This window comes from Octodon degus, unplaced genomic scaffold (genome assembly GCF_000260255.1).
Source record: "Octodon degus isolate 3935 unplaced genomic scaffold, OctDeg1.0 scaffold00004, whole genome shotgun sequence".
Classification (NCBI taxonomy): domain Eukaryota; kingdom Metazoa; phylum Chordata; class Mammalia; order Rodentia; family Octodontidae; genus Octodon; species Octodon degus.
In genome coordinates, this window is record NW_004524580.1 from 31645270 (window position 1) to 31657694 (window position 12425).

The window sequence follows — 12425 nt, forward strand, 5'->3', positions numbered from 1 at the left end:
TTACTGTAGAACTGAGCTCTCCTCCAGGTGGGGTCGCCCACTCTCCAGAGCTGTCCTGCCCTCTACCATGGGCTCAGCCTAGACAGGGGAGAGAGGAGGGGCCGCAATCCTCTGGGGCACTGGGCCCAGCCCTGAGTGCCCTTGTCCTCCTCTCTCAGAGTGCCTGTGTAGTCTGGGGACCTGTGACAACAGCGTGCACAGTGATGGGGCCTGCCTGCAGGGAACCTGCCGAGACAGATCTCGGGGGAGATTCTGCGACGTCCGTTTCCTATACTGCGGATACTCTGCACACATGTGCCATGTCCATGCCGTCTGCATATACAAACAAAACACATTCAGGTAGGTCATAAGGTAAGGCCGCCGCCACCCTGCCGCCTGGGCAAGGCGCCACCCCGGCTCTAAAGACTGTCATAAGTGAAGGCCCATCAGACGGAGCTGGACCCAGACTGAAACACTCCCTGCTTTGAACTTAGCAGCTGGGCAAGCTTCTCGACCTCTGAGCCTCACTTGGCTCGTCAGTACCAATGACACCTACCTGACGGGGCCTACTGGAAACTGAGCTTAAAAGCACTTGGCACCAGGGCCCGCACACCGTATGTGTCCCATCAGGGAATACGTAATAATTCCCGCTACAAAATGAAGATTGCCACCCACTTCCCAACACTGAAGGCACCTTTGCTTCCTCAGGCTCCCTGTTCAAGGCACTGGCATGCAGTCCCATCTGTCACGGACAAGACGCCAGACTTGTACCAAGACTCCTTCCTTGGTACTGTCGAGCACTGTAGTGGGGCTGGAGCATGGCGGTGCTGTAGGAAATGCTCTGGTCTGGGGAGAGCTGGCTCGGAGGTGGTCGGGAACACAGAGGGTCTGGAGCCCCACCCGGTGCTTCGGCCCCTTTTCTGCACTTACATGTTTTGGTCTATCTCCGGCACCCGACTACAGGCTATCCGGGGCTAGAGATGACATTTTTCTTTTTCATGGTTTATAGGACAGAGGGCATCTTCTTAAGGAATTAGGGCCCATTTCAGTGCAGCAGGGGAAGAACACTGTGACCAAAATGACCCTGGATACCCCTAAGTCATGGCAAAGGACCATGTGCCCATAAAATGTACGATGAGCCAGTATGGGAATGGGTCAAACTAGGTCATTCCTCTGGGACCGCGACACCTGAGAAATGCTGTCTTAAATTTTGGGAAGCCTGTCTGATTGAATTTGCAGCAAAACATAAAGGGTGCAGCGGAGCCACGCTGTGTCCCCAGCATCCTTCACTGAGCACGCGGTAGATACTGCTGGAGGGATGGAGGGCCACGTGTGGCAGCTAAAGGGTCACCCGTAGAGCAACTTGAGAGGCGCGTGGGGGAGGCCGGTGGGTCAGAAGCTAGGTCACCTGCAGAGCAGGGCGCCCGCAGGAAAGCGTGACCCCGTGGTGTTTTCTGAAAACACTTTGGAGTTTTGATTATTCTTTATTGATTAGGATAATTGCAATCAGAAGAACTAAAAACACCTGTCCAAATTGATAAACCTAATTAGGAAGTTTAGAAATATCTTGGCTTACTGAAATGCACACAGCTACGAAATGCTATTTTAACCATCTTTCTGTAAAGAGAGTAAAACAAGAAAAGAAAGTTAGACACAACACAGGATTTCACTAAACAAGATGACAGGAGTTCAGCAACACTTGTTATAGTGTGTAGCATTGTCTTCATATTTGTTGTTCTGGTTATCAGTCATAAGCATGCAAAATTAGTGGGAAAAAATCAAAAAAGAAAAAGAGCTGTTACCTAAATAGAGCTGTTCTCTGCTGGCCCAGAGGTAATAACCAGCCTTGGACAGGGAGAGATATATACAGCCAAGTCCTGGTCCAAAAGGGGCAGAGGAGCCGCCGGTGCTGAGCCTTGGGCGTCACTCTGGACTCCTCTGCTCCACCCTGGAGCATTCACTCATTTCATGCAGAGCCTCGGGCAGGAGGATCCACTTATTCTCCAGACGAGGAGAGCAGGTCGCCCACTGTTGAGGACACACAGGGCCCCACACCTGCTAAGAGGAGGGTGCCTGTCCAGCTGCAGAGCCCAGAAGGAACCCGACCACCTGAGCACACTGAATTCCTCCCCAAGAGGAGGCGCTCCCAGCCACCCCTCCTGTGCATGGGGCTTCATCTCTGGACTGAGCTGTGCTCCCTTCTCCTCTACAGCTGCATCTGCAAGGACGGCTATGAAGGTACCGGCCTTGAGTGTTCCGAGAAGGACCCTTGTGCCGACTCAACCCGGGGAGACTGCAGCCGAAATGTGAGTGTCGGCCGGTCTTTACCTCCGAGCTGCTAGGGACTTGTTAGAGATCCTGAGGAAAGAAATTCCAAAACTCAGTGTGTGGTCGCTCTGCACATTCGGGAAGCTTTTGTGTTTCAACTTCCAGTGTTACAGACACCTGCCAGGCACCCCACCCCAGAGTTCCAGGTGGGCGGGCACCAAGGGCTCTGGGTTCTTCAGAAAGCACAGCCCGAGGATCTGATACTGAGCTCCAGGCTGATAACTCCTGACTCAGGCTTTAGGACTTCCAGGGATGTACCCTATCCTACCAGCACGCTGAAGTTGGTGTTAGGCACTGAGGCTCAGGATGCTGAGCGGGTGGCCCTGGACCCTGCCACAGTTATGGCGTGCCCCAAGCCACGCTGCTCCTGCTGCCCAGTTGCCTGCATTCCTTACCTGGGTGTGACAGTGGGTTTCACCACTTCCTCTCGCACTGCCCGCAGTACTCTGTCCACCCCCTGCCCAATGGCTGGAAATGAATCTGGCCCCTCCCCACAGCCCCTGGCTACAAGTGCTTCCCTCACCTGTGTGGTTCTGGGGGTGCGACCGGACACAAGGGCCTAGCTGGGCCCACCTGACAGCGTTGTCTCAATGACTTGTCACATCCTTCTCCTCCTCCCAGCCTGCCCTTCAGAGTATGAGGATAGTGCTAAGGAGCTCAATCCCAGGGTCACAGAAAGACGTGGGCTCCTGCCTCTGTGGCTGTCTGACTTGGGGTACCGCCTACTCCCCCTTTGTGAAGTGGAGACGACAACAACCTGCAAAGCAATCACAGCAGTCCCTGGCTTAGGCAGCGGCACAGCAACAGGAGCGGTGGCAGCCAGCACCGTGCAATTTTACTCTCTACACAATCTAACTTTTTCACTGACATTACTGCAAATAAGCCTGCCCATCCTTTCCACCTCACTCTGCACACACGCGCATTCTCAGAGCTTACCCCTGGATCCTTCAAACTCCCAGAATGGTGTGGCTTCCCCGCAGGCCAGAGCTCTGTGGCTCTTTCTCTGTCCTCCTCCCACAGGCTGAATGCATCAAAACGGGCCCAGGGACACATATCTGCGTGTGCCAGCCTGGCTGGACAGGCTCCGGCAGGGACTGCGTGGAGATCAACCCCTGCCTGCTGCCCAGCAGGGGCGGCTGCCACAGCAACGCCACCTGTCTGTATGTGGGCCCAGGCCAGGTAGGCTGCGTCGGGGTGGAAGCGAAGAGGAAGCCATGACTCTCTTCTGCAGCCACAGACTTGCACTGACTGGAAGTTGCTGCAGCAGCTTTTTCCACCCTTGGTGGTGGGGGATGGGTTGTCACAGCAAACCAATGATATCGGGAGTAATATCATCCCATTGCATAGAAGAGAAAACCGAGGCACGGAGGGGCTAAGTAATTTGCTCACATCACATGGAAAATAAACAATGGGATTTGCGTCCAAGAGCCTGACCCCAGAGCTGCCACCAAGTCAGCTCCTGGACCCCACATTAGACTTCCAGGACAGAGAGGGCAACTGATACAAAATGCACTGGGATCGTAGCCATGGGAAGAAGGAGATGGGTGGGGCCCCAGTCATCACGCACCCTCCGGGTCCACCCCTCCCAGAGGTAGGCTGAGCTCCAGGAGGCCACGGAGACAGAAGACATGGAGGACAGGCCCCGCATGGGAAATCACCGCTTATCTTTTGGGTTTTTATGCAGCTCCTTGCTTGCATGTTCTGAGTCTGAACTTCCTAAAATCCCCACCTCCTCTTGTGCTCCTCAAGGCTGTATTGTCCCTACCCGATAGGCACTGCGTGAGGTGGCCTGCCCTTGCCCGCCATGACTGCCAGCTTGGGCCAGCCCCGCATACCACACGGCTGAAGGAATCAGCAAAAGATTTTATAGAGTGGACCAAGGGAGTGAGGAGGGCATCCCAGAAGCCAAGGGAACATGAGTTTAGGAGACAGGACAGACGCCGTGTAGATAAAGTGGAACAGGCACTCACGGCACACTCCTCTCCTCCTTTGTTGGCCCAGTGATGAGCAAAAACCACACCTTGTGCCAGGCTGCAAACACAGGAAACAGAGATAATGGCTGGGAAGCCTGGTGGGGTGACCCCATTGTGTTCTGGCTGCTCCCAGAATGCAGGGCTCCTCTCCTCCTTAGGCTCCTGGGGTCTCTGCCAGCCAGCACAGCCTGCTCACGGACAAGGAGCTTCAGTGTGTTGTCCAGGAGCCCTAATCCTGGGAGATGGCCCCCCGGACTCATGTCTCACCCAGCTTTCAGTAAATGATTATATGCATCCTCGCTGCACTCGGGCTGCTACACTGATTTTGAGAAAAGAAAAAATAATAATAATCCCATAGTTCCCGCATGTCTCCTAGGGCCACCATACCACAGCCCCTCACTTTGGTGGCGTCGATAATGACAAGCATTGTATCACAGTTCCAAAGCCCCAGTGTCTGAGAGCAAGGTGCCACTGGCTCTGGTTCCTCCTGAGGGCTGCGAGAACTGAAACTGGGGTGCCCTACACCCTAAAGCATGCACCCTTGGCATGGCACTAAGCCTGCACAGAGGGAGGGCCACAGAGGAAGGGCCACTAAGCCTGCCTAGCGGAAGGACCACAGTGCATGGAAGTGCTGTCTACGCTCTGAGCGTGTGCCCGCCGGCTGTCCAAGCAGAAGCATGCCTTCTCCCCACACCCAATGAAAGTAGGCCTTTTCTAAACTAAGCAAAAAGCCTCTCATGCGTGGACTGCCTTGTGCATGGATCTCCACCACGCGGACATCCCACAGCTGGCCTCACCCTTCTCTCGGAGGCCTGGGGACCCAGCTCTCTGAGGTGAGGTCCAAGTTCTTCCCAGCACCATCTTCCCAAGCACTTCTAGGGGTAAGAATCCAAAAGGAAAGCACCAAGGCCCCCCACTGGATGATGTGAGGCAGGCCACACAGACTACCAGTTCTAGGGTCTGAGGAGGAGCAGACAAAAAGCACCGTGAGAGGCCTGGGAGGCCAACAGCCATGGCTCCCCTTGTTGACTTTCAGAGTCACCTAAGGGTGGGGCAGGAATAGCCCTTGATTTCCCTCCTTGACCGTATTCTTGGAATTACAGAACAAATGTGAGTGCCGGAAAGGATTTCGAGGAAATGGGATTGACTGCGAACCCATCATCTCGTGCTTGGAGCAGCCCGAGGAATGTCACCCTTTGGTGAGTCACCATGCAAGCCAGAAGAACACTCAAGGGGAAAACAAGGTTCGGCCTCTGCTCGTCTGGGCCTAGTGACAAGCAGAACCTCTCGCTCCCAACGGTGGCTCGAGCAGAATGCCAGCTGTGGAAATTTCCACTCCATTTCGAAGCACAAAGAGCCAGTATTGGGTTGTCAGATAAAATCCAGGACGCTCAGTGAAATTTGAATTTCAGACACAGAAAGAAAGTATTTTCAGCAGTATGCCCCAAATATTGCTTGAATGAGGCACGCTCCTACCAACGCTTATTCATCACTTGTCTGAAATTTAGGCTTAACTGTGTGTTTTGCCCTTTCCATCCACCACGTCTGGCAGGGATGAAAAGATTTGGGCCGTGATTATATAAGAGCTGCACCGCCACACAGGGCTCCTGCACCCTCAGGGGTATGTGGCGGTGACGGCGAACCTCTTCCACATTTCAATGACAATAAACAGCCCCTGCGGCGCATGTGCCCCAGTTTGCCACCACGGGTCTGTGGGTTCCTCCCAGGGCTTTAGCTCACAGTTCTCAACGTGGGTGGAGCTGGTATCTCACGGATGCAACTCTCGCTGAGAAACAAACTGCCCCCTTCATCTTGCTCCCATTAGGCCACTTGCCAAGTTGCAGCCTCTGGCCTGTGGAGCTGTGTCTGCCGGGACAGCTACAAAGGGGATGGCCTCCTGTGCTACGGTGACGTGGCCCTGGTAAGTCACCGCTAGGACCTCAAGCACTTCGGCCAGAATAAGGAAGTAAAACCCAGGAGCGCGACCTCACAGCAGGAGGCCTTCCCGCAGGCGCCACGCCCGCTCCATAGCCTCCTGTGTGCCCCAGGCGGCAGGGAGTGGACTGTCATGTGGCACCCGTTGGGCACCATGCCGTCCTGACTTCTCTTTCTTGCCAACCCCAGTCTTCCAAAAAGAGCAGCTGAGCAGCCCCTCCTGGGGCGTGGTGGCGCACATCTGTACTCTGAGGCAGGAGGATGGCTGCAAGTTTGAGGCCAGCCTGGGCTACATAGTAGGTCCTTGTCAGAGTGAGAAAGAGAGCAAGACAGACAGACAGACAGACAGACAGACAGACAGACAGACACAGAGACAGACACAGACATAGAGAGACACAGAGACAGAGAGACAGAAAGAGAGAGAGACTTATGCCGAGACTATTTGCCGAGATGAGCAACTAAGCCGACAAATTAGTCCACCGCTCTTCACCCCACTCGCTGCAGTTGGGGCCTACTCTAGCTCTCCACTGAAACTGTTACTCTATCAGTCCCCAGCGACTCTCAGTCTCCCGCCCTGAGGACCCCTCCCCAAGGACAGTGGCAGGGCACAGGCAGGCACCCCTACTATTTGAGGCTGGTCCCAGCCCGGTCCCATGGATACTCCCAGTCACCATCACAGGCCAGAGAGCCGGCTCCTGCCCACACACCACAGACTCCAGGGTCTCTGCACTGTCCTCAGGCCAGGCCCTGGCTCTGTGTCAGCTCAGCCTCAACCTGGGGCCTGTGCACACTCAAAGCACCCCTCGGAGGAATTGTTCCACACCTCCGCTCTTCTGCCTTTTGCTTGCTTCCCAGTTAACTTTTTTCTCCTTTTGGCACAAGGGCTCCAATCCAGGGCATCACACTGGCTGCACTCGCACTCTGTTTAATTCTTGATTTTTGAAACAAGACCTCACTAAGATGCTCAAGCTGGCCTCGAACTTGCAATCTTCCTGCCTTACCCTCCCAAGTAGCTGGGATTACAATCATGCAGCACCATGCCTGGATTTTGACTTACTTTTTAACTTCTATCTACTAACTCATTTAATCTCAACTGCTTTTAAAACAGGAATTGAAATAGCACTCAGGCGTGTTGTCTTTATACAAATTTGCATAGAATGGTTACTGCCACTTGGGTGGCATTTCATAGGTTTTTTTTCATGTTTTCACGTGCATGAATGCATTTGCTTGTCATACTCTCTGCAGGAAAACCTCATTGTGTTCAGTAGTCAAATGGGACACTGAGTCTCAGAGAGATTAAGTAATTTGCCTGAAGTCACACAGCTAGGAAATAGCCCATTCAAGAATTAAACCCTGTCTTTCCAACACAAAGTCAACAGCTTTTTAAAACCCTATGACACCTTCAACAGAACTAGTTACTGGCCCTGCTGGTTCTCTGTGAGGCTCTTACTGTCCCAAACTGACCACAAGTTCTAGAGGAGGGGAGGCCGCTGTCTCGCTCCCACACCATCTGTCTCCTCGCTCCATCCCAGTTCCCACAGCACTGGCTTCTCGTACAGGCTCCTGCATTAACAACTTCAGCACTCAGCCCACAAAAGATAAGGGGTTAAAACTTCCTGGGGAACAACTGCATGCCAGCCCCTTTAAAAACATTAACTCCTCTAGTTCTCATCAGTCTTGGGAGTTGGAGCCTTCCCCATCCCCACTTTACAGAGGGGAAAACTTGAGCTCCAGCTCCTCCTAGTAACGTCCCTAGCGCCCTAGAATGTCCTTGCTGGAATCAAGATCCAGGTGGCCTGACTCTGTGCTCCAAGCTACTGGTCCTGCTATGCCCCAGAAATGAGTTATTTGTCGAGCTCTTCACACACTCACCGCCATGCACAAGCACGCATGCACGCACATGCACACACGTGCACGCACACCACATGCTATCTGGCTGGCTGTGCTCTTACAGCCAGATGCTCATTTGAAAGAGCTTCACCTTGTTGCTTCACGTGATGCTTCTGTAATTCATTCTTTACCTCAATAAAAAGTGTCATGGAGCCCCACAAGGTGAGAAAAATGCACAACTCCTTCAGGGACCTGGCCACGCAGCTCCCGGGATGCCTTGCTCCAGAGCTGCCCCACCCTGGAAGCCCGTGCGGCTCTTCTCATTGTCCCTTTCTTCCCATTCTTTCTCCTCTCACCCTCCCGCTGCGGCATGGAATGCACAAGGAGCTATCATTTCTCTCGGAAGCAGCAACCTTCTACCAGTGGATCCGTGTGAGTACTGCACTGGAAGTGGCCCTGTCTGGTGGTAGAACTGTGGGCTGTGTGCAGAACACAACACACACACAGTGAGGAGGGCGGGGTGCTGAGCCCCAGGGAGGGGCTCAGGGAGATAGCTCAGTGGTCCAAGTGTCTGTCTGGCAAGCGCAAGGACCCACATTTGATCCCGAGTACCGCATACCATGCCGGCCCTGCACCGTGCTGGCCACCAAAGCCAGGTTTGGTGGTGCACGCCTGTAATCCCAGTGCTGGGGAGGCTGACACAGGAGGATCACTGTGAGTCTGAGCTGTGTAGTGAGACCCTGCACCAAATAAATAAATCTTTTTTAAACAAAGAACCCCAGGGAGCATGTTCCTTACTCTTCTGATGCCACCTCAGACTCGAGTTTGCACTGGGTGTCCCAGAATCTCAGAGCCCCACGGGGGTGCCGATCTGCAGCCAAGGGAAACAGATGCATAGTTCCACCCACCAGCAGGTCTCTTTAAAAAGTGAGCTCCTGGTGCAATGCATCGGGGCACAACTGGCTTTGTCGCTGCAATCTGGGATACTATGTGGGTGCTTAGCTACGTGTACCCAGACAGGCTCCTTCTCCCTCAAGGGACTGTCATGAAGGACCCGAAGTCCACCCTACACAGCTGCAGGCTCTCCAACCCCCTTGACTGCATCCAAATCAAGGAGCCAGCCTGTGGCAAGAGGTTTATCCCTGTTCAGAGGAAGACACCCTCCCTCGAACAGGGCCTGCTCTTCAGTACCTGCGCGGGGACAGCTCCCGGTCACTTCCGCAAGGGTGTCCTCAGTTGCTACAGGTCTGAGCTGGGTCTGACTTCTGCCTAGATGTACCATCAGGCGAGGTGTCCCTCACAGGCACGGGCTTGCGCAGGGCCTCACCCTTCCTGGCCCCTTGGATTGCACACCCCCATCCACTCAGTGGTTGCGGCATGAAGTCAGCAAACGCCACAAACCAGGCTTTATTTCATGCACACAACTCTGTCCAGGCCATTTCCCTGGCTCTTGTGTAGACTGGAGTGCAAAGGGCTTATAATGACTCCAAGTGACCTAATCTGACAAGGCTTCTGTTTTTCATGGTGTTGGAGATCAAACCCAGCCCCCCCACACACACTGAACTATATCACAAACCTTTCATATTTTTAGTTTTGAGACAGGGTCTCACTAAATTACTACAATGCCCAGGCTGGGCCTGAACTCAAGATGCTTCTGCCTCAGCCTCCCAGAGTTCTGGGACTATCAGCAAGCACCCTGACAAGACTCACTTTTTAATCAAAACAACAGGTCTCACGAAAGAGCCCAAGGCGTCTGCCAGCAGCTGGGGAGGATGGCACCTTGGAAACCCACCACTTGTCAACTCTGACAAGCATGCAGTCCAGTCCTGTAGCCCTGCATGCATACACACACATGCATGTGCATGTGCACGTGTGCACGCACATGCACACACACACACACACGGTAGTCATTGTGTTCTCCTCCTGTGATTCAGAATGCTTCCCTACAATCCCTGCTGTCTGCCTCCTCAAACATCACCGTCCTCGTGCCGTCCCAGCAAGCTATTGAAGACATGGACCGAGACGAGAAGAACTTCTGGTTGGCACAGAGCCGCATCCCAGTCCTGATAAAGTAAGCCTCGTGTATTCCAGGGTTCATGGTGACCAGCTGAGCTTGGCTCAGACATCCCCTGGGTGCCAGAGGAAGCCCATGTCCTTCAAACCCGTGCAGCTGAGCATGTGGGCGCCCTTCGGGCCTCTCCCTGAGATGGCGGCCACCTGCGACCCCGACAGCCAGCTCCACCCCAAGCTCTGCACACAGTTATCCCCACAACCCTGAGACGTAGTGCCGTGACTACCCCCACTCGATAGATGTGGTAACTGAGGCACGGGGGCGGGGGTTCAGTAACTAACTCGAGCCACAGCCGCAGGGGGCATGGGGCTGTTATGGCAGCCCAGCGCCGGCACCTACGCGCCTGACACCTCCCTGCTAGCGCCCTCAGCCGACATCTCAGCGTGACCTGCGGTCTGTTGTTTAGATACCACACGCTCCTGGGCACCTTCAGTGTGACAGATCTTCAGAGCCTGCCATCTTCTGACACGCTGGCCACCTCTCTGCAGGGCAGCATCCTTCGCCTCCAGAAGGCAGATGGGGTAAGAGAGCTCTGGCTTTGGTCTCACGGACACGGGCATCTTCATCTTTATGGTATCTTTTAATATGTGTGATATGGAAATTCTAAATAAATGTAAAAAATAAAGTAGATCTCCACAAGAGCATCGCCCACATGCAACAGTCATCAGCACACACACACACACACACACACACACACACACACGGCCACATTCCCTCCTAGCAGCAGGCATAGACTGGCCGGAAAAGAGTAAAGGCCATGGCCTCCAGGGCTTTTACTGTGGTGTAGTTTCCAGGAGCTGGCTAGGACAGCCTAACGCGTCCCATGGATGGCTAACGCTGCACGGGCAGGCAGAGGCCCACAAACCTGTACTGAGGACCGGCTGTGCGCAGGAACTCAGAGTGCTGCGGCGCCCAGAGAGAGCCCCCAGCCTGGCGCCTGCAGAGTGAGCTCCAGACTCCAGCTCACATTCCAAACTCCGTGAGGCAGTGGCTGCCTGCCTGTGGATGCCAGTGGCCCAAAGCTCCTTCCAGGAGTCACAAAAGACCAAAAGGAGGGCTCTGCCAGGAAGTCAGAGCGGCCACTTGCCAGGCTCGAGGGCGTGGTCAGAGCTGTTTGAGAGCCAGTGCTCTGAATACTCCCACCTGTCCACGAGGCCAGGGGCCACGTAGCTGTGCCATAATATACAGAGTTCCTTGGGTGACTCATTTCAGAGAGCAGAACATACATGGAGTGTTTTGAGCTTCAAACTGAACTTTTTCTAAAGGGCCGGCCTGATAGCTCAGAGGGCTAAAGCGCCTGCTTAGACAGAGCACAGTAGCCAGGGCTGAATCCCCGGTGTGCCGTGCCGTCCCGCCCCGCTCCCGGGGCGCACTGAGCCAGTGATTGAGACTGGGCGTGGTGGTGCACACCTATAATCCCAGCACTTGGGAGGCTGTAACAGGAGAATCACTACAAGTCTGATCTATGTAGTAAGACCTTGAACACCCCGTAGACCCTGCTCTTAATACAGAAGAAAAAAGACTATTTCTGTGTGAGTGCATGTTTGCAGGACCCAGCGACCATTTCGAGAACTGCTTCTGAAAGTGGCAGGAAGAGTTCCAAGTGCGGGAGAGCCTTGGGGACAGTCATGGCCTAGTGTCTTTCACTGTAATAAATTTTTATATAAACATGTACTGTATAATTTGCTCATACTTTGTAGTATGTGAAAGTACAGAGGTGTGTGTGTGTGTGTGTGTGTGTGTCTCATGTCTGAGGAGTCACAGTTTAAAGGTGTCTTTCACTGTGATTCATGTCACGAGTGTGATAGTCGTGCTGGCCACAGGTGGCAGACCGAGATGGCCCCTCCGCAGTGGCTCTCTCAGGCTCACCTGACCACGACCATGTGCCTTTGCAGAATGTCACCATCGGAGGCGCAGCCATCATCAGTGGCGACAATGTGGCCACCAATGGCATGATTCACATCATCAACAAGGTAGGGATGCCACCACCCCAGACTGGGAGCTGGAGCGTCTCCCCGGCCCCTTCCCCTGCTGGGTGGGGTGGGGTCTGGAAAACCAAAGCTGCCGGCCTTGGGCCTGGCGTGAGAGAAACCTGACCGGCGCCTCGCTGCGCTTGTTTTAAACAATGACAGACTGCCTTCATCAGTGCGGCTCATCCAGCACTTCGCAGCCTGGGTCTGCAGCAGCCACAGCAAGTGTGGCCGCACACACGCACACACACACACACCATGCACGCACACCACGCACACACACACCATGCACACACACCACGCGCACACACACACACCATGCACTCACACCACACACAC

The 12425-nt window shown here is 54.2% G+C and overlaps 1 protein-coding gene across 2 annotated transcripts in view; it reads left to right on the forward strand.

Moving 5' to 3' along the window:
* Nucleotides 1-12425, forward strand: part of Stab2 (stabilin 2) — a 157510-nt gene that overhangs the window by 73739 nt on the left and 71346 nt on the right. For both annotated transcript variants that reach the window (XM_023716932.1, XM_023716933.1), the window contains exons 23-31: nucleotides 159-339; nucleotides 2192-2285; nucleotides 3328-3486; nucleotides 5384-5479; nucleotides 6106-6201; nucleotides 8430-8477; nucleotides 9980-10116; nucleotides 10523-10637; nucleotides 12012-12089. In XM_023716932.1, coding sequence (XP_023572700.1) covers nucleotides 159-339; nucleotides 2192-2285; nucleotides 3328-3486; nucleotides 5384-5479; nucleotides 6106-6201; nucleotides 8430-8477; nucleotides 9980-10116; nucleotides 10523-10637; nucleotides 12012-12089 — 1004 coding nt within the window. The remainder of the gene's footprint in view (nucleotides 1-158; nucleotides 340-2191; nucleotides 2286-3327; nucleotides 3487-5383; nucleotides 5480-6105; nucleotides 6202-8429; nucleotides 8478-9979; nucleotides 10117-10522; nucleotides 10638-12011; nucleotides 12090-12425) is intronic.